We start from the raw sequence: 21397 nt of genomic DNA, 5'->3' as shown, positions 1-21397 counted from the left end.
ACCTACAGAACACTCTTCCGGGCGGCTCGCCCAGAGAAAGTTCCATAGTCGAAGGGAGCGTTTAACAGGCTCCATGGATCTCCAGGATTTTGGATTGTTCAGAATGAAACCTGTCGTCTCAGGAAATCTGAAAATAATCTATTTATGTCTAAATGTCAGGCATCGTTGCTTTAAAAGTCACAGCATCACCACAGATATGACTTCTACCATGTCACCTGACCTTGAATAAGGACCTGGATAGACATATTTTGTGTATGCAACATGCCTCAGACCTGATTCCAGGTCAAGACTTTGAAATCTATCTTTGTGTTTGAAATAACGTGTGGTCTAATGTGTTTGAGCTTCCTGGTAATCCTCTTCAGAAACATCATTCTGGATTGTTGCTGCAGATAAAAACGTATTCGTTTCCACGTGTCACGTCAACGAAACCTTCTAAAATGAATTCATAAACGGTACAAATGTATATGTTGGAGTGTGTGTGTGTACGTGTGAATGTCTGTCTATACTGTGTGTGTCGGGGCGACCTGTTCAGGGTGTCCCCTGCCACTGGCCTCTGAAGCTGGGAGAGGCTCCAGCCCCTCATGACGCCAGGAGCGAACAAGTGGAAGAGAATGTGCTGAGATATAGCTCAATAGCATTCGTGGAAAAAGAAGGGAAAGCATTTTGAATATATACTCTCTATATAAGTATTTTATTTACATAACAGAAAAACAGGCTTCCATATATTTTTCATACATTCAAATGAAAATAAAAGGAAAGGCAGAATGTAATAGAAACCACTCACCTCCTGTCAATGTCAGAGGTTCTGCACCTGTGTTCATTGTGTGAGACGAAAAGGCTGTTTCATTTAAGAACAGAGCAGGTCGAATTTGTTGGTCAAACATTGACTCAGGAAGGAGAACAGCAAATGTTTTGCTAAAGAGGATGTTTTTCGATTTATTTGAAGGACCATAGTGTTAGCAGGATGAGATGTCACCTGAGTATATGGTGCGAAAGAACACGGTTCATCCATATTTGGGTAATGCACTTTTGCCGGACCCCACAAGTTGAAGCCTCAATTTGAGGATGAAGAATTCAAAATGAGTGGGTCATTATAATTGAATTTAAGTCTGGTTCAGCGTCCTGCTTAAGGTGAGCCATGTGTTTTGGATGGTTAGGTTTAGGGAGAGAGGCTATTTGAAAAGTCATCCAAGACTTTTCAAATAAAGAAGCCAGGAAGCAGATGCTGTGAAGACAACACACTGGACTGTTCCTCTAGATCATCTGTGTTACTATGAAGCGTTGTGCTGTTTATTAAGCACTGTTTGACTGTTGGTTTGTCTGATCTTCTTATCTAAAATAAATACATTTTATAAATCCTCAATCTGCTCTTTTGAGTCGACATATAAATGATTTTTTTCTTTGTATTACAATGTTCGCTGATCTGCTTAACTTGCCTGTTTGGCTCAACTTAAGATGTTTCATGTCACCTGCTGCCTGTTTTGCTCTTGATGTGTAACAGATTGTGGCATTTGAGTCAACCATCTACAGGGATAGGAATCCAACTCCCTGCTCATTGATGTATCTTCAACGGGTGCTGACCGCTGCAGAACACCTAGTTGGCTTAACTGAAGGTGCACACAAACACTATATGAAGGTCCCTCATCATTCATAATTCTTGTATGTTTAGCATGTTCTGTGAGTCTTGTGACAAATGAAACAGTCTATTTCTTCCTTTTTAAAAATGTATTTTAAATGTAAAATATTTATAAAAATTGTCAAGCCATGGAACACTTCGTTCATTGAAAAAAAAAACCCAGGCTCACCACCAAAGGAACCTCGGCCAAAGCGCCATTGTGCCACGAAGAAAGTACCTTTTAATTTGTGAAAAGTCGTAGCTACCACCAGACAATTTGTTTCTGTTATTTGCAGAAACAAATAGTCTAAAATGTATTTGTTCAAAAATGACTGCAGGGCAATTTTTAAATGACTGTTTAGATTTTTATCACAGTCTCTTTTGCATGATTTTATTCTAAAATCTTGTTCTTAAAATGTATATTGACTTTGAAAATATTATCTTAAATGCCTCTCTGAGCCTCAGGACCTGATCAACATATTAAAGTGACCAGATGGATTTGTACATAAATGAAGCACTGAAAAAAACACCATGAGAATATTTTAATTATTTTGAACCATTTCAAACAAACCTTCTATACAGATGCGACTCACTGTTCTGCGAATGCATTGTAGCTTGTTGTAAGTCAAAAACGTGGACGGAATTCCTTGTTTATCATCCTGGTCTTGTTTCCATGTCACATGTTATGTCCATGTTACTGTCACATCAACGTATGTTTACAGGCTTTCCTCAATAGAAGTTGGCATGATGCGATTATGTTTGGGCAAGAGTGCGTCTTTCAAGCCCCCGTCCAGAACCCTGCTAGTAAAGCGTAGCTGCTCCTGTCTGCAAGAAAGTCCAGTAGTTTGTTGGTTAAGATTAAAGTCAGATAAAGCACATTTACACCATGGATCAAACTTTGCTGATTAGAGAGCACAAGTGAGAACTGTCTGAGCTGTGAGGCTAAAGTTCTCACAAAGCTGATGAAGGATTCAGGGCCAAGCTTTCCACTTCAAGTGCTTTCTTCCTCTTCTTGCACAGAGGAAGGTCGTCGGACGGAGTGCACAAGGTGGCAAATCTCTGTTGAGAGGGAAAGTTGTAATGAAGAACTCAGACAGTTCTACTGGGGAACTTGTATGTCTTTACCTGTCGTAATGTTCCCGGTGTTCTCCACAGATTATAGAGCATCCACAGGGGAACATTGAGTGTTGAGGAGAGTGTGAACCACCAGCCCAGCGTGGTGCCCCACCAGGGATACTCCATGGTGTTGTTAAATTTCAGTGGGGTGAACTTAACCAGGAAGAAAATGAAGGTTCCCTACAAATGGAAGATGTTTATAAATTATTACAAAATGTTGCCTTCTGCACTGAACACATTTTCATTGTTCATACATGATTTTCCAGTGTCTTTACAGAACTTAAAAGTGTGAACAACATGTCTCCTCACCATGCAGATGACTGGGGTGATAAACTTTAAGCAGTACTTGATGAGCGGCGCTGGTCTGTATCCTATCATGTCCTCAATGTTGTCATAGAAACGATCCGCTCCTAAGTGAGACGAAGACACACAGCGTTGATGGACCACAATGATTTGAAGATCAGACGTGAGTGAGTTTACCAACCATAGACCCAAGCGACTGACACACACTGCAGGATGGCGAAGAGGAGGAGAGTCATTCCACTGCAGCAGTAGTAGTCGAACAGCTGGAAGATGTAGAGGCCGCCCTGTCGAGGAGACCAGCACCTGAGTGAGTCAAGTCATCGCTGAATGGTCTGGTTACTGGGAGAGATGAAGGAAATCCTACTTCTGTCACCATGGTGAGGCCAATGAAGAAAGAGACAACACAGATGAGCAGCAGCACAAGTTTACGGCGATGGCCCACGTGGAAGAAGGAAGGTTTCATGTCAGAGATGGCCGTCACCATCGCTTCAAGTCCTACGAACTGAAGCAGAGACACAACAGTCCTGAAGACATGGACTTGTTGACAAGTTTGTCTGAGAGCATCCAACCTGAGTGTCCAGTCCCAGCAGGATGATCATGACGAAGAAGAACACCGCCCACAGCTGAGGGAGCGGCATCATGGCCACCGCACGAGGGTAGGCAATGAAGGCCAAACCAGGACCTGGAATGAAAAATATTATGGGACGAGAATTACGAGAAATGATTCTTTCATCAGCTTCTTCTTGTTACCTGATTCTGCTACTGTGGCTATGTCCGTTTGCTGCTCGAAGGCCATGAAACCCAGGGCGGAGAAAATGGCAAAACCTGCCACAAAACTGGTGCCACTGTTCAGAAGGCACAAGCACACACAGTCCCTGAAGGAGGAAAAAGTGCCCACTGTATATCATTCTGTATGTCAACTTTACACGACTCATGCAAAAGAGGCTCATGCAAAAAAAAGGTGAAACGTTTTAAGTGATGTAACGGACTGAGATATTAGTGCATATACAGACTCCGTCATCAGGTACATAGGGAAGTTTGAGGACATTGAGGACACGGTGCCCCAAACCAGCATCCGCACCTACCCCAGAGTTGCGTGCCAAACTTAAGGCCCACACAGCTGCCTTCAACTCAGGAGACCCAGATGCCTACAAAGCAGCCAAGTACATGGAAAGTGGATTCAAACCGGCAGAGCCATGACTCCATACATGTGTGGCATGGACTGCGTTGCATCATGGACAGCAGGGCGAGGAGCAGGCCAGTGGAACTGTCGAGTGCAACACTTATGGATGAGCTAAATACCATCTACGCCCTCTTTGATGCTGACCACACTGCCACGTCTGCTATAAGAGCACACATGGACAACGAGGACACTGTGCCATGTTTAGACACAGTCACTGTGTAACAGGCGCTCAAGATGGTGAACCCCCAAAGCTCCAGGGCCCGACAGCATCCCCAACCAGGTCCCGAGAGCCTGTGCAACTCACCGGGGTGTTCACAGACATCTTCAATCTGTCCCTGAGTCAGTCTATCGTGCCCGCCATCTTCAAGACCATTGTTCTTCAAGACCACCATTGTTCCCATCCCCAAGATGGCCACAGCATCCTGTCCTAATGACTATAGGCCCATAGCACTCACATCCATCTCCATGAAGTGCCTTGAGCAGATCATTGAGAAACACATCTCTGGCTCCCTTCCCAACACCCTGGATCCCCTGCAGTTCACGTACAATCGCGTAGAATCCCCTCCAAACTGGTGTCGGCCTGGAGGAGTCCATCTGCTGCTGGATATGGGACTTGCTTGTCCTCAACCCACTCCTCTACTCCCTATTCACACACGACTGCACTGCAAAGCACAGCTTCAACACCATCACCATCATCGGCCTCATCACCAACAATGACGAGAGTGCCTAATTTCCCGGCGTGCACATCACTAACCACTTGTCCTGGACACTGCACACTTACAACGTGGTGAAGAAAACCCGACAGAAAGTCTACATCCTGGCACGAACACCAACTGCTACAGGTGCGCCATCGAGAGCCTGAACACCTTAAAGCTTTTTTTTAGCTTCAAGGTGTTTCCATTATTTTGTCCAACCCCTGCATATCACAGTCTGCGCAGGGCACACAGCATCACCAAGGACAGTACACACCCGGCCAACTACTTTTCCGTCTGCTACCCTCTGGCACATGATACAGGAGCTTCCCTGCACGGACTAAAAGACTGAAAAACAGCTCCTACCTCCAAGCTGTCAGACTCCTGAACTCTCAATCTGCAATAAACCACTCTCGATGATGCATGATATATTATATTGTATCTGTAATCTACCTCATCATTGTGGATACCTCACTTAGTGTTCAGTACTCACGGTACCTCTCTACCGTGCAATATCTACCCCACCTTACCTGTGCAATACTATCACACTTACTGTGCAAGAAGGATTCTTTTGTTTTGTAACACTTACTAACTTTTGTAGCACTTGATCTCTTTAGCACCTTTATCTATCCGACACTAGCATTGCATGTTACTAGTACTTTGTGTTCTCTGCAAGTCTACGGTTTCTCTCATCCCAAGCTTTTCCTTGCATCACAGACCCTGTGTTTTAAATGCATATGACAAATCATGAATCTTGACCCTTTTATTTTAAAGTATTCTGCACCTTTGACGACTTTTGTCATGACATGGTTGAGGGAGTAGTTTTGCTATTCCTCTGTGTGCACCAGATCAGCCGAGATTTGCTTCATACATACCTGTAACAGTTATTATTGTAGTTGTTATAACTGCTGAGAGCAGTCAGACAGCCGATACAAAGGCCGTAGGAGTAGAATATTTGAGTTCCAGCATCCATCCACACCTGAAAACAAGGAAAACTGTTGTCTTGATTCATAACTGTTTGACATGAAGGGTGAGTCTGGTGTGACGTCATACATACAATGTTTGAGTTGTAGTCCAAATAATTAGGTCTTTTCACAAACAAATAAATCAACATACACACGACATACAGAGTCGAAACTCACACCAATATGAATCATTTTAATTGAGGTGCAGCAGATGTGTGATCCAGGGCATGAGGCAAAGTGGACCAGAAAATAACTTTCACCTCCCTGTAGACTTCTATTCATTTTGTCCAATCTTAGGTCCCATGGACCGACCAGAAGGGGCGGAGACTTAGGCTCCCTGTACAAGTGTATGTCACATGGGAAATCATGTCCAAACAGCAGAGTTGTACGTACCTGCGGGTCCAAGAGGCGGGTTGGATCTGGATACAGGTAGAACTTGATGCCGTCCAAGGCTCCAGGAAGCGTGAGACCACGGACAAGCAACACCAGCAACATGAGGTACGGAAACGTGGCTGTGAAGTACACCACCTGCCACAAAACAATGGAATGTCAAAGTGAACGCAAGGACAAAGACGACTGCTCTGCTGCTGCTGACTTGTGTTAAAATACTAGCGACATGTTTACATGAAAGAATACAGAAGCATTGACAGGAACACGTGATGTTAAAAATGTTAAGGTTAGTACCTTTCCAGTCGACTTGACTCCTCTCCAGACGCAGAAGTAACATATGACCCAGGAGAGGAGGAGGCACAGCGCCAACTCCCATCGCATCCCCCCCAATTCATCAATGGTTCCGGTGATATTTAAAACTCGTCTCCTTCAATAGAAAAAACAAGTTATGTGTGTCATGTTCAGGATAATATGTATCTGAGTGACTTACTCCCAGAACTCTCTCACTGGTGATGTGGCATTGGCCGGCACGGTTACGTTGAACAGAACATCATTCCGATCAAACTCCACACACCTCTCTGATCAGAAAGAAAAATCAAGATTGTTTTTTATAGAAACTCTGCATATCCTCACAGTTATTCATTTTGCTGCCATGTTTCATGACACGATTGACAAAAATTCTTTATTACCTGTGTTCCAGGTGTTGTTGCAACTGGACCAGGGGAGTTCCGCGTTGAAGGATGAGAAGAGGTAGAGAAAAGCCCAGGCCAGGATGACAGTGTAATAGATGTTGAAGTACAGGACCACCACCTGAGACCCGTATCCAAGACCTATTGATTGGAACAATAATAATAACAAGCAACATTTGCTTTTAATTAGACTGACACATTTAGATATTTGGAAAAAAAGGGGTCCATGCTCACTCAGTAGTAAAACAATCTGTCCCCTTTTTAAACAGAGCTCAGATCCAAAACAACCTTTGAATCACCATCAAAATGCTGCCATAAAATAGTCACTAGTTTAACAAAGGTCTGCGCACAGCAAAACAGGTCCAAACATTTTGGCTCAGACTTAAAAAGTTGAAATTCATATACCAAGACTGCATACAATGCTTTGCATTCACCTCCTGAAATGTCATTTTCTCCAATCCGCCACATTGATCTCAAATCAATATAAACAATTGTTTCGATCAGCATGATATGACGCATATGTCTCTCATCTCATGAGTAAATTAGGTTTTTGAGACACTCCAAAATGTTTTTTGTCTCTCAGTCCTAAATCGTACCTTCAAAAAGTGGACAAATCTTCCTCCAACATGTAATACTTCCTTGTTTGGTGTATTGTCCCAGGGATGTCTCCAGCATGAAGATGGGAATACCACCAGTGAAGAGGAAGATGACATATGGAATGAGGAACGCTCCTGGGAAACACAAATTACTGTTTTTAAATACAAGCCGTTGCGTTGCGTTGCATATATATATATATATATATATATATATATATATATATATATATATATATATATATATATATATATATATATAGTTTTTTTTTGGTGACATTAAAAAAATATTTCCTTCTAGAATTGTTTTTTTTTCCCACATTCTGATGTCAGCAGAATCAATTTGTGGGAAGCTGAGCTCAAGTTTAATACCTGTGACAAGCAAACACCAAATATTGATGCTACGAGCACGAGCTACTATCACTCCACAGTGCCATTTCGCCAGAGCACCGCAGACTGCATTCATAATATATATACATATTAAGTCACTTGGTTAGAAAGGCGGAAAAATACGGAATCGAACCACATGCATACCGGCCTGGCCCTACGCAAATACCTCACATTTTAACTTCTACCTCTTGCAAACTATTTATAATTATTTATTTATACTGCTTTCTCTGATCTGTTTTTTCTTACATTTTTTTATTGTTAACACAACTGTTTTTATTGTTGCTACAAATGTGATGTACCGACATTTATTTTTTGCAGTGCATCACCAATTTTTAATGCTGAATGACAATAAAGAAATCTGAGTTTGAATGTCACAAGATGAAAAGAAAACACATCCACATCCTGAGCTTTGCAATTTGTCTGTGAAGCTCACCTCCTCCGTTTTTGTAGCACAGGTAAGGAAAACGCCACACATTCCCCAACCCGATGATGTGTCCAGCAACGGCCAGGAGAAACTCAGTCTTGCTGGACCACTGTCCGCGGTTGACAGGAGCAGGATGTGAAGTGTCCTTTTCCAACCTTAGCTTGCAGTCCAGGTCAGAGTGCTGAGCCATTGTGCTGCAACCAGAGAAGATGAAGCTGCGTGAATCTCAACAGAACGTCTCCATTCTTCTTCAGAATCCACTTTGAAGACACCTTTAGATTTGAGTGGGACTCTACCTCAGCCCCTCCTTTGTTTTACGACATTACGAATTTCCTTTTTCTTAGCCCCTTCCCCCTCTTCTTCTGTCCTTGGACTTAAAATTGGTAATAGTATGGTGTGAGTAACTTTTACCACAGGCACCAATGTCTCAATTAGAAACACCATCACTCACAGTTGGTGTTTGATACCAGATAGAAAACACCGGATAAAAAACAAACAAACCAAAAAAAATGTTATGTCCATCTTATTGTGCGGTTAAATGTGGGTCAGTTCTACATGACAACAGGTGATGAGCGATTAGAATTCAAAACTATTGAATGATACTGAATGAAGTACTTGGGAGATTGTCTTCAAGATATGATAAATGAAAAACTGGATTTCAGTTAATTTTTTAATAGCATCAAAACTTGGTGATAAAACAAAACATCTAACTCCACATGGCAGGCCATAAAGTGACTGTCACCAATGAGTTTGTCCAAAGCTCATTGTTGAGAGGCGGTGTAGTGCATTTATTAAAAGCAAGGTCTGAACGCTGCAGTTCTCTGACAGGGACAAATCCGTCTAATGTTTCCTGGATCCGCATGGTGACCCGACATGCCACAGAAATTCTGTCACCTGGTTCCAGAAAATTCCACTGAAATCTGTAGACGGCAAAGACAAAAGCAATTCCTATAGGTTACACCCATTGAAATGTAAATCACCTCCCTGCATCACCCTCTTTCCACTGTAGAGGGCCTTGAGTCTATGTTGCTGTTTGTCTCCCAAAGACGTCCTCGCTGAGGGACCACACAAGAGCAATTCAAAACCATCAATAGGGGCCATAATTCTTCGAACAGAAAAATGATGGGTTGAGTTGGATGGTCAGTTTAGAGCTGACCATCCAACTCAAACAAATATACACCCATCCATCGTCAGGTAACCAGTGCTTAGTCCTGTTCAGTGTTGTGCGGAGTGCTGATGCCTAACAAAATATGTGTAGTAAGCGTAATGAGAATATTTACATCGAGCAGGATTGTGTGGTGAATGAATGAAATTAAGATGGCTATGAGGATGAAACTGTTGTGGCAGGGTGTTCTGGTGCGGATGGACCATAGCCTCCTGCCTCAGGGTAGAGACACAAACTGTACGTGTTCTGGGAGAGAAGAGTCATCTCAGATCCCACATGTGCCTGGCACTGGTGTGCCACAAGGAGATTCAGGAGGTGAGGATGGACTCGATGATGGCTGTGTAGAACTGCACCAGCATCTAAGCCGTGGTGGTGCACCACTGTCGTTCACAGCGCTGTAGAATAATAAAGACGAAGGAGCAGCGTTTTTCCTCTGGTTTATTACATTGTGACTGTCTTGTGTTTCAATAAGCAGCAGACAAACAGCGATCAGAGCGAGAACATCAAGACATCCATTCACACGTTTATTTCGAGTTGACTGTGGACACAGACATCAGAGTTAGAAACTATTCTTCTTCAATCAGTTCCAGAACAATCGCCAGGGATGATGAAAAGTGGCGCTGGTCGCGTCTCTCGGCAGCTCCGAGCAGGTCTGCAGATCAGAGGACTCAATCATGAGATACAACATGCAAACACTTGTCCGTACCAGATGGAACATGAACACTGCAAACGACGGTGAATCAACTTTTTTTCTGTCTGATAAATGCTAGTAGACGTTAGCCACGGATGTTAGCCACTGTGATAAACACAATAAAATGAGTAACGGACACTTCCACGTCTGTTATCATCACAAAAATAAGTCCCCCACGTTTGATAGCACATCCAAGACTCGCTGTAAGCACCAAGAATGCCTTCGAAGTCCGGTACAAACACTGTTCACCACAATATATTGACTCACATGGCTAGTGCGGTTATTAGCATGGTGGCTAATGGTTTGGCCAGCTGTATGTTCACTGCGTGCTTCAACAGTACAATATGACAAACAGCAGACATCCATAACTGCGTTAGAACATGAGCAAGTCATTTTCAATTACTTGAAAAACTATTTTCACCATACACGAAGTATATCTATCCCGTTTTATCACGGCAAGTTCATCTGTTTTGCTGCAAACACATATACATTTGTGTAATGATTTGGCAACACAACGGGGACAAAATTTACTTACTAGTCAAGTAGAAACGTCGCCACTTCCGGATCAGATGAAAAGCCTTTTGTAGCTCTCAGTTATTGCCAGGCTGTAAATGCATCTCCTATATTGACACTTGTCTGGGATCTTGCTCTGTCATTCAATTCTTCTGCCATGATGCGAACAAAGGAACTCAGCTCGCTGCCGAGGTGCTCTGCCCTTATGTGATAAAGTCTTGTGGTGGGGGTGGAGTTGGGGCGGTGATGCCACCTACAGAACACTCTTCCGGGCGGCTCGCCCAGAGAAAGTTACATAGTCGAAGGGAGCGTTTAACAGGCTCCATGGATCTCCAGGATTTTGGATTGTTCAAAATGAAACCTGTCGTCTCAGGAAATCTGAAAATAATCTATTTATGTCTAAATGTCAGGCATCGTTGCTTTAAAAGTCACAGCATCACCACAGATATGACTTCTACCATGTCACCTGACCTTGAATAAGGACCTGGATAGACATATTTTGTGTATGCAACATGCCTCAGACCTGATTCCAGGTCGAGACTTTGAAATCTATCTTTGTGTTTGAAATAACGTGTGGTCTAATGTGTTCGAGCTTCCTGGTAATCCTCTTCAGAAACATCATTCTGGATTGTTTCAGCAGATAAAAACGTATTCGTTTCCACGTGTCACGTCAACGAAACCTTCTAAAATGAATTCATAAACGGTACAAATGTATATGTTGGAGTGTGTGTGTGTACGTGTGAATGTCTGTCTATACTGTGTGTGTCGGGGCGACCTGTTCAGGGTGTCCCCTGCCACTGGCCTCTGAAGCTGGGAGAGGCTCCAGCCCCTCATGACGCCAGGAGCGAACAAGTGGAAGAGAATGTGCTGAGATATAGCTCAATAGCATTCGTGGGAAAAAGAAAGGAAAGCATTTTGAATATATACTCTCTATATAAGTATTTTATTTACATAACAGAAAAACAGGCTTCCATATATTTTTCATACATTCAAATGAAAATAAAAGGAAAGGCAGAATGTAATAGAAACCACTCACCTCCTGTCAATGTCAGAGGTTCTGCACCTGTGTTCCTTGTGTGAGACGAAAAGGCTGTTTCATTTAAGAACAGAGCAGGTCGAATTTGTTGGTCAAACATTGACTCAGGAAGGAGAACAGCAAATGTTTTGCTAAAGAGGATGTTTTTCGATTTATTTGAGGGACCATAGTGTTAGCAGGATGAGATGTCACCTGAGTATATGGTGCGAAAGAACACGGTTCATCCATATTTGGGTAATGCACTTTTGCCGGACCCCACAAGTTGAAGCCTCAATTTGAGGATGAAGAATTCAAAATGAGTGGGTCATTATAATTGAATTTAAGTCTGGTTCAGCGTCCGGCTTAAGGTGAGCCATGTGTTTTGGATGGTTAGGTTTAGGGAGAGAGGCTATTTGAAAAGTCATCCAAGACTTTTCAAATAAAGAAGCCAGGAAGCAGATGCTGTGAAGACAACACACTGGACTGTTCCTCTAGATCATCTGTGTTACTATGAAGCGTTGTGCTGTTTATTAAGCACTGTTTGACTGTTGGTTTGTCTGATCTTCTTATCTAAAATAAATACATTTTATAAATCCTCAATCTGCTCTTTTGAGTCGACATATAAATGATTTTTTTCTTTGTATTACAATGTTCGCTGATCTGCTTAACTTGCCTGTTTGGCTCAACTTAAGATGTTTCATGTCACCTGCTGCCTGTTTTGCTCTTGATGTGTAACAGATTGTGGCATTTGAGTCGACCATCTACAGGGATAGGAATCCAACTCCCTGCTCATTGATGTATCTTCAACGGGTGCTGACCGCTGCAGAACACCGAGTTGGCTTAACTGAAGGTGCACACAAACACTATATGAAGGTCCCTCATCATTCATAATTCTTGTATGTTTAGCATGTTCTGTGAGTCTTGTGACAAATGAAAGTCTATTTCTTCCTTTTTAAAAATGTATTTTAAATGTAAAATATTTATAAAAATTGTCAAGCCATGGAACACTTCGTTCATTGAAAAAAAAAACCCAGGCTCACCACCAAAGGAACCTCGGCCAAAGCGCCATTGTGCCACGAAGAAAGTACCTTTTAATTTGTGAAAAGTCGTAGCTACCACCAGACAATTTGTTTCTGTTATTTGCAGAAACAAATAGTCTAAAATGTATTTGTTCAAAAATGACTGCAGGGCAATTTTTAAATGACTGTTTAGATTTTTATCACAATCTCTTTTGCATGATTTTATTCTAAAATCTTGTTCTTCAAATGTATATTGACTTTGAAAATATTATCTTAAATGCCTCTCTGAGCCTCAGGACCTGATCAACATATTAAAGTGACCAGATGGATTTGTACATAAATGAAGCACTGAAAAAAACACCATGAGAATATTTTAATTATTTTGAACCATTTCAAACAAACCTTCTATACAGATGCGACTCACTGTTCTGCGAATGCATTGTAGCTTGTTGTAAGTCAAAAACGTGGACGGAATTCCTTGTTTATCATCCTGGTCTTGTTTCCATGTCACATGTTATGTCCATGTTACTGTCACATCAACGTATGTTTACAGGCTTTCCTCAATAGAAGTTGGCATGATGCGATTATGTTTGGGCAAGAGTGCGTCTTTCAAGCCCCCGTCCAGAACCCTGCTAGTAAAGCGTAGCTGCTCCTGTCTGCAAGAAAGTCCAGTAGTTTGTTGGTTAAGATTAAAGTCAGATAAAGCACATTTACACCATGGATCAAACTTTGCTGATTAGAGAGCACAAGTGAGAACTGTCTGAGCTGTGAGGCTAAAGTTCTCACAAAGCTGATGAAGGATTCAGGGCCAAGCTTTCCACTTCAAGTGCTTTCTTCCTCTTCTTGCACAGAGGAAGGTCATCGGACGGAGTGCACAAGGTGGCAAATCTCTGTTGAGAGGGAAAGTTGTAATGAAGAACTCAGACAGTTCTACTGGGGAACTTGTATGTCTTTACCTGTCGTAATGTTCCCGGTGTTCTCCACAGATTATAGAGCATCCACAGGGGAACATTGAGTGTTGAGGAGAGTGTGAACCACCAGCCCAGCGTGGTGCCCCACCAGGGATACTCCATGGTGTTGTTAAATTTCAGTGGGGTGAACTGAACTAAAGAGGAAACAAGGGTTCCCTGCACAAGAGAGAATGAGGTCATGATTCTTTTCGGGAACAAAACATACAACACCAAAGAAAAAAAGGATTGTAAAGATTTTCCAGTGGGTCTACTGAACTTAAAAAAGCCAGTGTGAGCAACATGTCTGAGATCAGACTGAAGGTCGACTCACCATGCAGATGACTGGGGTGATAAACTTTAAGCAGTACTTGATGAGCGGCGCTGGTCTGTGTCCTATCATGTCCTCAATGTTGTCATAGAAACGATCCGCTCCTGAGTGAGACGAAGACACACAGCGTTGATGGACAACAATGATTTGAAGATCAGACGTGAGTGAGTTTACCAACCATAGACCCAAGCGACTGACACAGACTGCAGGATGGCGAAGAGGAGGAGCGTCATTCCACTGCAGCAGTAGTAGTCGAACAGCTGGAAGATGTAGAGGCCGCCCTGTCGAGGAGACCAGCACCTGAGTGAGTCAAGTCATTGCTGAATGGTCTGGTTACTGGGAGACATGAAGGAAATCCTACTTCTGTCACCATGGTGAGGCCAATGAAGAAAGAGACAACACAGATGAGCAGCAGCAGAAGTTTACGGCGATGGCCCACGTGGAAGAAGGAAGGTTTCATGTCAGAGATGGCCGTCACCATCGCTTCAAGTCCTACGAACTGAAGCAGAGACACAACAGTCCTGAAGACATGGACTTGTTGACAAGTTTGTCTGAGAGCATCCAACCTGAGTGTCCAGTCCCAGCAGGATGATCATGACGAAGAAGAACACCGCCCACAGCTGAGGGAGCGGCATCATGGCCACCGCACGAGGGTAGGCAATGAAGGCCAAACCAGGACCTGGGATGAAAAATATTATGGGACGAGAAATACGAGAAATGATTCTTTCATCAGCTTCTTCTTGTTACCTGATTCTGCTACTGTGGCTATGTCCGTTTGCTGCTCGAAGGCCATGAAACCCAGGGCGGAGAAAATGGCAAAACCTGCCACAAAACTGGTGCCACTGTTCAGAAGGCACAAGCACACACAGTCCCTGAAGGAGGAAAAAGTGCCCACTGTATATCATTCTGTATGTCAACTTTACACGACTCATGCAAAAGAGGCTCATGCGAAAAAAAGGTGAAACGTTTTAAGTGATGCAGCGGACTGAGATATTAGTGCATATACAGACTCTGTCATGAGGTACATAGGGAAGTTTGAGGACATTGAGGACACGGTGCCCCAAACCAGCATCCGCACCTACCCCAGAGTTGCGTGCCAAACTTAAGGCCCACACAGCTGCCTTCAACTCAGGAGACCCAGATGCCTACAAAGCAGCCAAGTACATGGAAAGTGGATTCAAACCGGCAGAGCCATGACTCCATACATGTGTGGCATGGACTGCGTTGCATCATGGACAGCAGGGCGAGGAGCAGGCCAGTGGAACTGTCGAGTGCAACACTTATGGATGAGCTAAATACCATCTACGCCCTCTTTGATGCTGACCACACTGCCACGTCTGCTATAAGAGCACACATGGACAACGAGGACGCTGTGCCATGTTTAGACACAGCCACTGTGTAACAGGCGCTCAAGATGGTGAACCCCTACAAAGCTCCAGGGCCCGACGGCATCCCCGACCGGGTCCCTAGAGCCTGTGCAACTCACCGGGGTGTTCACAGACATCTTCAATCTGTCCCTGAGTCAGTCTATCGTGCCCGCCATCTTCAAGACCTCCACCATTGTACCAAGACGCCCACAGCATCCTGTCCTAATGACTATAGGCCCATAGCACTCATATCCATCTCCATGAAGTGCCTTGAGCAGATCATTGAGAAACACATCTCTGGCTCCCTTCCCAACACCCTGGATCCCCTGCAGTTCGCGTACCGAGCAAAGCGGTCTACAAACGACGCCATTGCTCTGGCAGTCCACATCACACTCAACCACCTGGAGAGGGGGAACTCATACTTGAGAACGCTCGGCATTCAACACCAGAATCCCCTCGAAACTGGTGTCGGCCTGGAGGAGTCCATCTGCTGCTGGATATGGGACTTCCTTTCCAACAGACCACAGGCGGTGAGGATCGCTCATCACCTTTCCTCCTCACTGGCACTCCCCAGGGCTGTGTCCTCAACCCGCTCCTCTATTCCCGACGTGCACATCACTGACCACTTGTCCTGGACACTGCACGCTGACAATGTGCTGAGGAGGCTGAGGAAGTTTGGCACGAACACCAACATCCTCACCAACTGCTACAGGTGCACCATCGAGAGCGTGCTGGTGACCTGCATCACAATGTGGTACGGGAACTGCAAAGCCCAGAGCCTCAAAACACTGCAGAGGGTAGAGCGATCGGCAGAGGACATCACAGGCAGCAGTCTCCTCTGCATCCAGGACATACAGGGGTTGGACAAAATAATGGAAACACCTTAAAGCATTTTTTAAGGTACCTCTCTACCGTTCAATATCTACCCCACCTTACCTGTGCAATACTATCACACTTACTGTGTAAGAAGGATTCTTTTGTTTTGTAACACTTACTAACTTTTGTAGCACTTTGATCTCTTTAGCACCTTTATCTATCCGACACTAGCATTGCATGTTGCTAGTACTTTGTGTTCTCTGCAAGTCTACGGTTTCTCTCATCCCAAGCTTTTCCTTGCATCACTGACCCTGTGTTTTAAATGCATATGACAAATCATGAATCTTGACTCTTTTATTTTAAAGTATTCTGCACCTTTGACGACTTTTGTCATGACATGGTTGAGGGAGTAGTTTTGCTATTCCTCTGTGTGCACCAGATCAGTCGAGATTTGCTTCATACATACCTGTAGCAGTTATTATTGTAGTTGTTATAACTGCTGAGAGCAGTCAGACAGCCGATACAAAGGGCGTAGGAATAGAATATTTGAGTTCCAGCATCCATCCACACCTGAAAACAAGGAAAACTGTTGTCTTGATCTGTTTGACATGAAGGGTGAGTCTGGTCTGACGTCATACATACAATGTTTGAGTTGTAGTCCAAATAATTAGGTCTTTTCACAAACAAATAAATCAACATACACACAACATACAGAGTCGAAACTCACACCAATATGAATCATTTTAATTGAGGTGCAGCAGGTGTGTGATCCAGGGCATGAGGCAAAGTGGACCAGAAAATAACTTTCACCTCCCTGTAGACTTCTATTCATTTTGTCCAATCTTAGGTCCCATGGACCGACCAGAAGGGGCGGAGACTTAGGCTCCCTGTACAAGTGTATGTCACATGGAAAATCATGTCCAAACAGCAGAGTTCTACGTACCTGCGGGTCCAAGAGGCGGGTTGGATCTGGATACAGGTAGAACTTGATGCCGTCTAAGGCTCCAGGAAGCGTGAGACCACGGACAAGCAACACCAGCAACATGAGGTACGGAAACGTGGCTGTGAAGTACACCACCTGCCACAAAACAATGGAATGTCAAAGTGAACGCAAGGACAAAGACGACTGCTCTGCTGCTGCTGACTTGTGTTACAATACTAGCGACATGTTTACATGAAAGAATACAGAAGCATTGACAGGAACACGTGATGCTAAAAATGTTAAGGTTAGTACCTTTCCAGTCGACTTGACTCCTCTCCAGACGCAGAAGTAACATATGACCCAGGAGAGGAGGAGGCACAGCGCCAACTCCCATCGCATCCCCCCCAATTCATCAATGGTTCCGGTGATATTTAAAACTCGTCTCCTTCAATAGAAAAAACAAGTTATGTGTTTCATGTTCAGGATAATATGTATCTGAGTGACTTACTCCCAGAACTCTCTCACTGGTGATGTGGCATTGGCCGGCACGGTTACGTTGAACAGAACATCATTCCGATCAAACTCCACACACCTCTCTGATCAGAAAGAAAAATCAAGATTGTTTTTGATAGAAACTCTGCATATCCTTACAGTTATTCATTTTGCTGCCATGTTTCATGTCACGATTGACAAAAATTCTTTATAACCTGTGTTCCAGGTGTTGTTGCAACTGGACCAGGGGAGTTCCGCATTGAAGGATGAGAAGAGGTAGAGAAAAGCCCAGGCCAGGATGACAGTGTAATAGATGTTGAAGTACAGGACCACCACCTGAGACCCGTATCCCAGACCTATTGATTGGAACAATAATATGCAAGCAACATTTGCTTTTATTTCGACTGACACATTTAGATATTTGAAAAAAAAAGGGGTCCATGCTCACTCAGTAGTAAAACAATCTGTGCCCTTTTTAAACAGAGCTCAGATCCAAAACAACCTTTGAATCACCATCAAAATGCTGCCATAAAATAGTCACTAGTTTAACAAAGGTCTGCGCACAGCAAAACAGGTCCAAACATTTTGACTTAAAAAGTTGAAATTCATATACCAAGACTGCATACAATGCTTTGCATTCACCTCCTGAAATGCCATTTTCTCAAATCCGCCACATTGATGATAATATTGAGTCTCAAATCAATATAAACAATTGTTTCGATCAGCATGATATGACGCATATGTCTCTCATCTCATGAGCAAATGAGATTTTTAAGACACTCCAAAATGTTTTTTGTCTCTCACTCCTAAATCGTACCTTCAAAAAGTGGACAAATCTTCCTCCAACATGTAATACTTCCTTGTTTGGTGTATTGTCCCAGGGATGTCTCCAGCATGAAGATGGGAATACCACCAGTGAAGAGGAAGATGACATATGGAATGAGGAACGCTCCTGGGAAACACAAATGACTGTTTTTAAACACAAGCCACTGAAGTGGGGTGGGGGTCACAAACTCACTGGTGTAGTTCCATGGTCCACCAATATGTGGTGGGGGCACTGGGATCATAGCGCGCAGGGAGAGGGACCAGGAGACGTACGGAAGCTCTCTTCACTAAATCATTGAATTATGGGTATTATGTATTATGTGGTTCTCCTCCTCCTTGACTGACCTCGTCCGTTTAATGGACTTTGAATAGCATTGACCCATTGTTATACCTAGAATGAATGGAGCGCCATCCCATCCCCAACATTCGTCTCTTTTTATGTGAAAACTTAATTCGTCCATATACAACACTGAACCCTGCCTGTGTGGTCAGTATATATATCTTGTGCCACAGGAGTGACGGTGGGTTGCATTGTGAAGAGGAGTGAGATCAGAGGAAAGTTGGGGTTGCCTGTGAAGGGCAACAAAAATCACAAGTGACCCTGGTCACCCCTGTCACAGAGAGTTTTCCCTCCTACCATTTGGCTGGAGGTATCGCCGCCATCCATGCAGAACAGTGAGCTTCAGGTGTTGTGGCGCCCTAACGTTCTCACCGATGACTGAGGAACATCTGGCCTGATCCCTGCAGTGCAAGGGCTCTTGACGTAAGATACTGTTAGGTGAGAGCTGGATGCAGAATCGACCTCACGGTGAAAGAACCATATGTAGAGAGTGGGGAGACGGAGGATCACATAAGTCTTGCCAAATGGATGTGATCGCATTATATATTGGTGTCTTGATGTGTATTTCACTTAAAGTTTATTATGTTTGAGGCTGAGAAGTGAGTGAGATTGTGTGACGCAGTTGCAATTGTGCAGGCTGGGTGCGGTCAAGGGGGGAGAAGAGCTGGAGGAGCGCAGTGCCTCCGCTATGTACCCCTCCCACGTGTGCTTGTGTGACTCAGCTCTGGAATTTGAGTTTGTGTGTGTGAGCAGTGAGTTCATGTGTGCGAGTGGGAGAAATGGAATGCTCCCAGAAAGAGAGAGAGAGAGAGAGAAAATGAGTGAGAAAGAGAGAGAGGATGGAATTATTTGCTACTGTAACTACATTTTCTTGGCACAAAGCAGGTAGTCGAGTTAAGCTTAGCACTATTGTACAACAATTCCATATGTTGATATGACGATGTTCGTGTGTTAGATGTTATGCTGAGTAAGAAGCTGTACAAAATGCTTATTGTAAAGGTTGAAATCGCTGCTAGACGTATGTAAATAGAGATCTGTTTAAATGAGAATCTGACAGCTGGGAGTTGTTTCGGTGTAGGGCGTGGCTGAACAAGTTGGAAAAATGAAAAACAATCAGAGCGCAACTTATTGTTAGTCTTATAGGGGAGACAATGATATATAGATATCTGGAAAATTGTCAAAAAGAAAGGAAGGAATTAGATATGGACTTAGATAACCACCATGAAGATACAGTTCTGGGTGGGTTTTGGGCCATGACAAATAGACACTCAGGCCAGAACAGGAAGAGAGATGTTTGCTCGCCAAACACTGAAAGACTGATCTATGAACTAGTCCTGGCAAACCATCAACCTTGCTTAACTGAACGACTCCACAAGAGCACTTGGAGAAAAAGACTGTTGGGAAACTGTTGGCTTTTGGTGACAACAAAGCTGTGTGAGCTCAAAGAGTTGGAGCTTCCATGATGGAGGGGAAAATGGTTGGACGGTGGATACTTGCTCCAGCAACCGCCACATGGACAATGTGATGAAGCAAGGAAGGCCTGGACACTTCAAGAAGAACTTTCAAGGATCAATACGACGCCAGACAACCATCAAAGACATGAGCGAGCCTAGATTGTGGGTATTAGAATATGTGTCAATTTTATTATGACTTCTCTAGTGGGACCCACCATCACAAACAGCACAGGTTTAGTTGACAGGATGTGATGACGAGGATGTAAAAATCTATGTGTATGTTAAATTAAAGAAGAAAGTATTTATGAGTTATTTATCGATGTTCATTTAAAACCAGTGACCAGCATTGTTTGAACTGAGAGTTGTTTGCATTACACTAGTATGTATTTTAAGAAGTTATCTTTGTGAAATTTCCATTGGAGTAGTGTTTAGATGAGAAACAAGTACACATTTGAATTCTGATGTGCACAATGAGAGGAAGTTTGACAAATAAATAAAAAAAAAAAAAACTTAACTAAACTAAACTTGCTAATGAGAAGCCACTGACAACCATCTCTGAGAGATCTACTTGCAGAACCTGACATGGTTTTCCGAGCGAGGCCAACAGCTGTCCGAGTTAAAGGCAATACAAGCATGCGACATGCGACTTTTTATCATAACCTCTTCTATCTACCTCTCGCACTTTTTCCGTGCAAACTATTTACATTTATTGATTTATACTGCCTTCTCCAATCTGGTTTTTATCATTTTTAAAAATATTTTTATTGTCGACACAACAGTTTTTATTGAGCTTTGTAATTTGCTCACCTCCTCCGTTTTTGTAGCACAGGTAAGGAAAACGCCACACATTCCCCAACCCGATGATGTGTCCAGCAACGGCCAGGAGAAACTCAACTTTGCTTGACCACTGTCCTCGACTCTTGATGATGGGAGTGGGATGTGAAGTGTCCTCTTCAGATGTTAAATTCCCGTCTAGGTGACAGTGCTGAGCCATTGTGCTGCAACCAGAGAGAACGAAGAGGGGATCAGACACCGGAGTTGAAGACACTCAGTAGAATTCCACTTGCTGCTGTTTGGAATCTCTAGTATATCTCTATACTATACACCTTAGCCCCACCTCTGTTTAAACTTCCACATTCC

The 21397-nt window shown here is 43.4% G+C and overlaps 2 protein-coding genes across 2 annotated transcripts; both read right to left on the bottom strand.

The window, feature by feature from the left end:
* Positions 1 to 2566: 2566 nt before the first annotated feature.
* LOC128760426 (sodium- and chloride-dependent GABA transporter 2-like) lies at positions 2567 to 8683 on the bottom strand. Its single transcript, XM_053867838.1, has 15 exons — positions 8679 to 8683; positions 8370 to 8554; positions 7550 to 7684; positions 6954 to 7094; positions 6755 to 6842; positions 6559 to 6691; positions 6268 to 6402; positions 5785 to 5888; positions 3785 to 3909; positions 3604 to 3716; positions 3399 to 3536; positions 3216 to 3318; positions 3041 to 3141; positions 2741 to 2911; positions 2567 to 2674 (listed from the first exon to the last, which is right to left on the bottom strand). The coding sequence occupies exons 1-15, from the start codon at positions 8681 to 8683 to the stop codon at positions 2567 to 2569; spliced, it is 1785 nt and encodes a 594-aa protein (XP_053723813.1).
* A 4862-nt stretch (positions 8684 to 13545) lies between these two features.
* Positions 13546 to 21251, bottom strand: LOC128760425 (sodium- and chloride-dependent GABA transporter 2-like). Its single transcript, XM_053867836.1, has 14 exons — positions 21065 to 21251; positions 18456 to 18590; positions 17854 to 17994; positions 17655 to 17742; positions 17459 to 17591; positions 17168 to 17302; positions 16691 to 16794; positions 14789 to 14913; positions 14608 to 14720; positions 14403 to 14540; positions 14220 to 14322; positions 14045 to 14145; positions 13720 to 13890; positions 13546 to 13653 (listed from the first exon to the last, which is right to left on the bottom strand). The coding sequence occupies exons 1-14, from the start codon at positions 21249 to 21251 to the stop codon at positions 13546 to 13548; spliced, it is 1782 nt and encodes a 593-aa protein (XP_053723811.1).
* Positions 21252 to 21397: the final 146 nt, after the last annotated feature.

The sequence above is a fragment of the Synchiropus splendidus genome, chromosome 6 (genome assembly GCF_027744825.2).
Source record: "Synchiropus splendidus isolate RoL2022-P1 chromosome 6, RoL_Sspl_1.0, whole genome shotgun sequence".
NCBI classification, from domain to species: domain Eukaryota; kingdom Metazoa; phylum Chordata; class Actinopteri; order Syngnathiformes; family Callionymidae; genus Synchiropus; species Synchiropus splendidus.
This window is presented reverse-complemented; position numbering and strand designations above follow the sequence as displayed.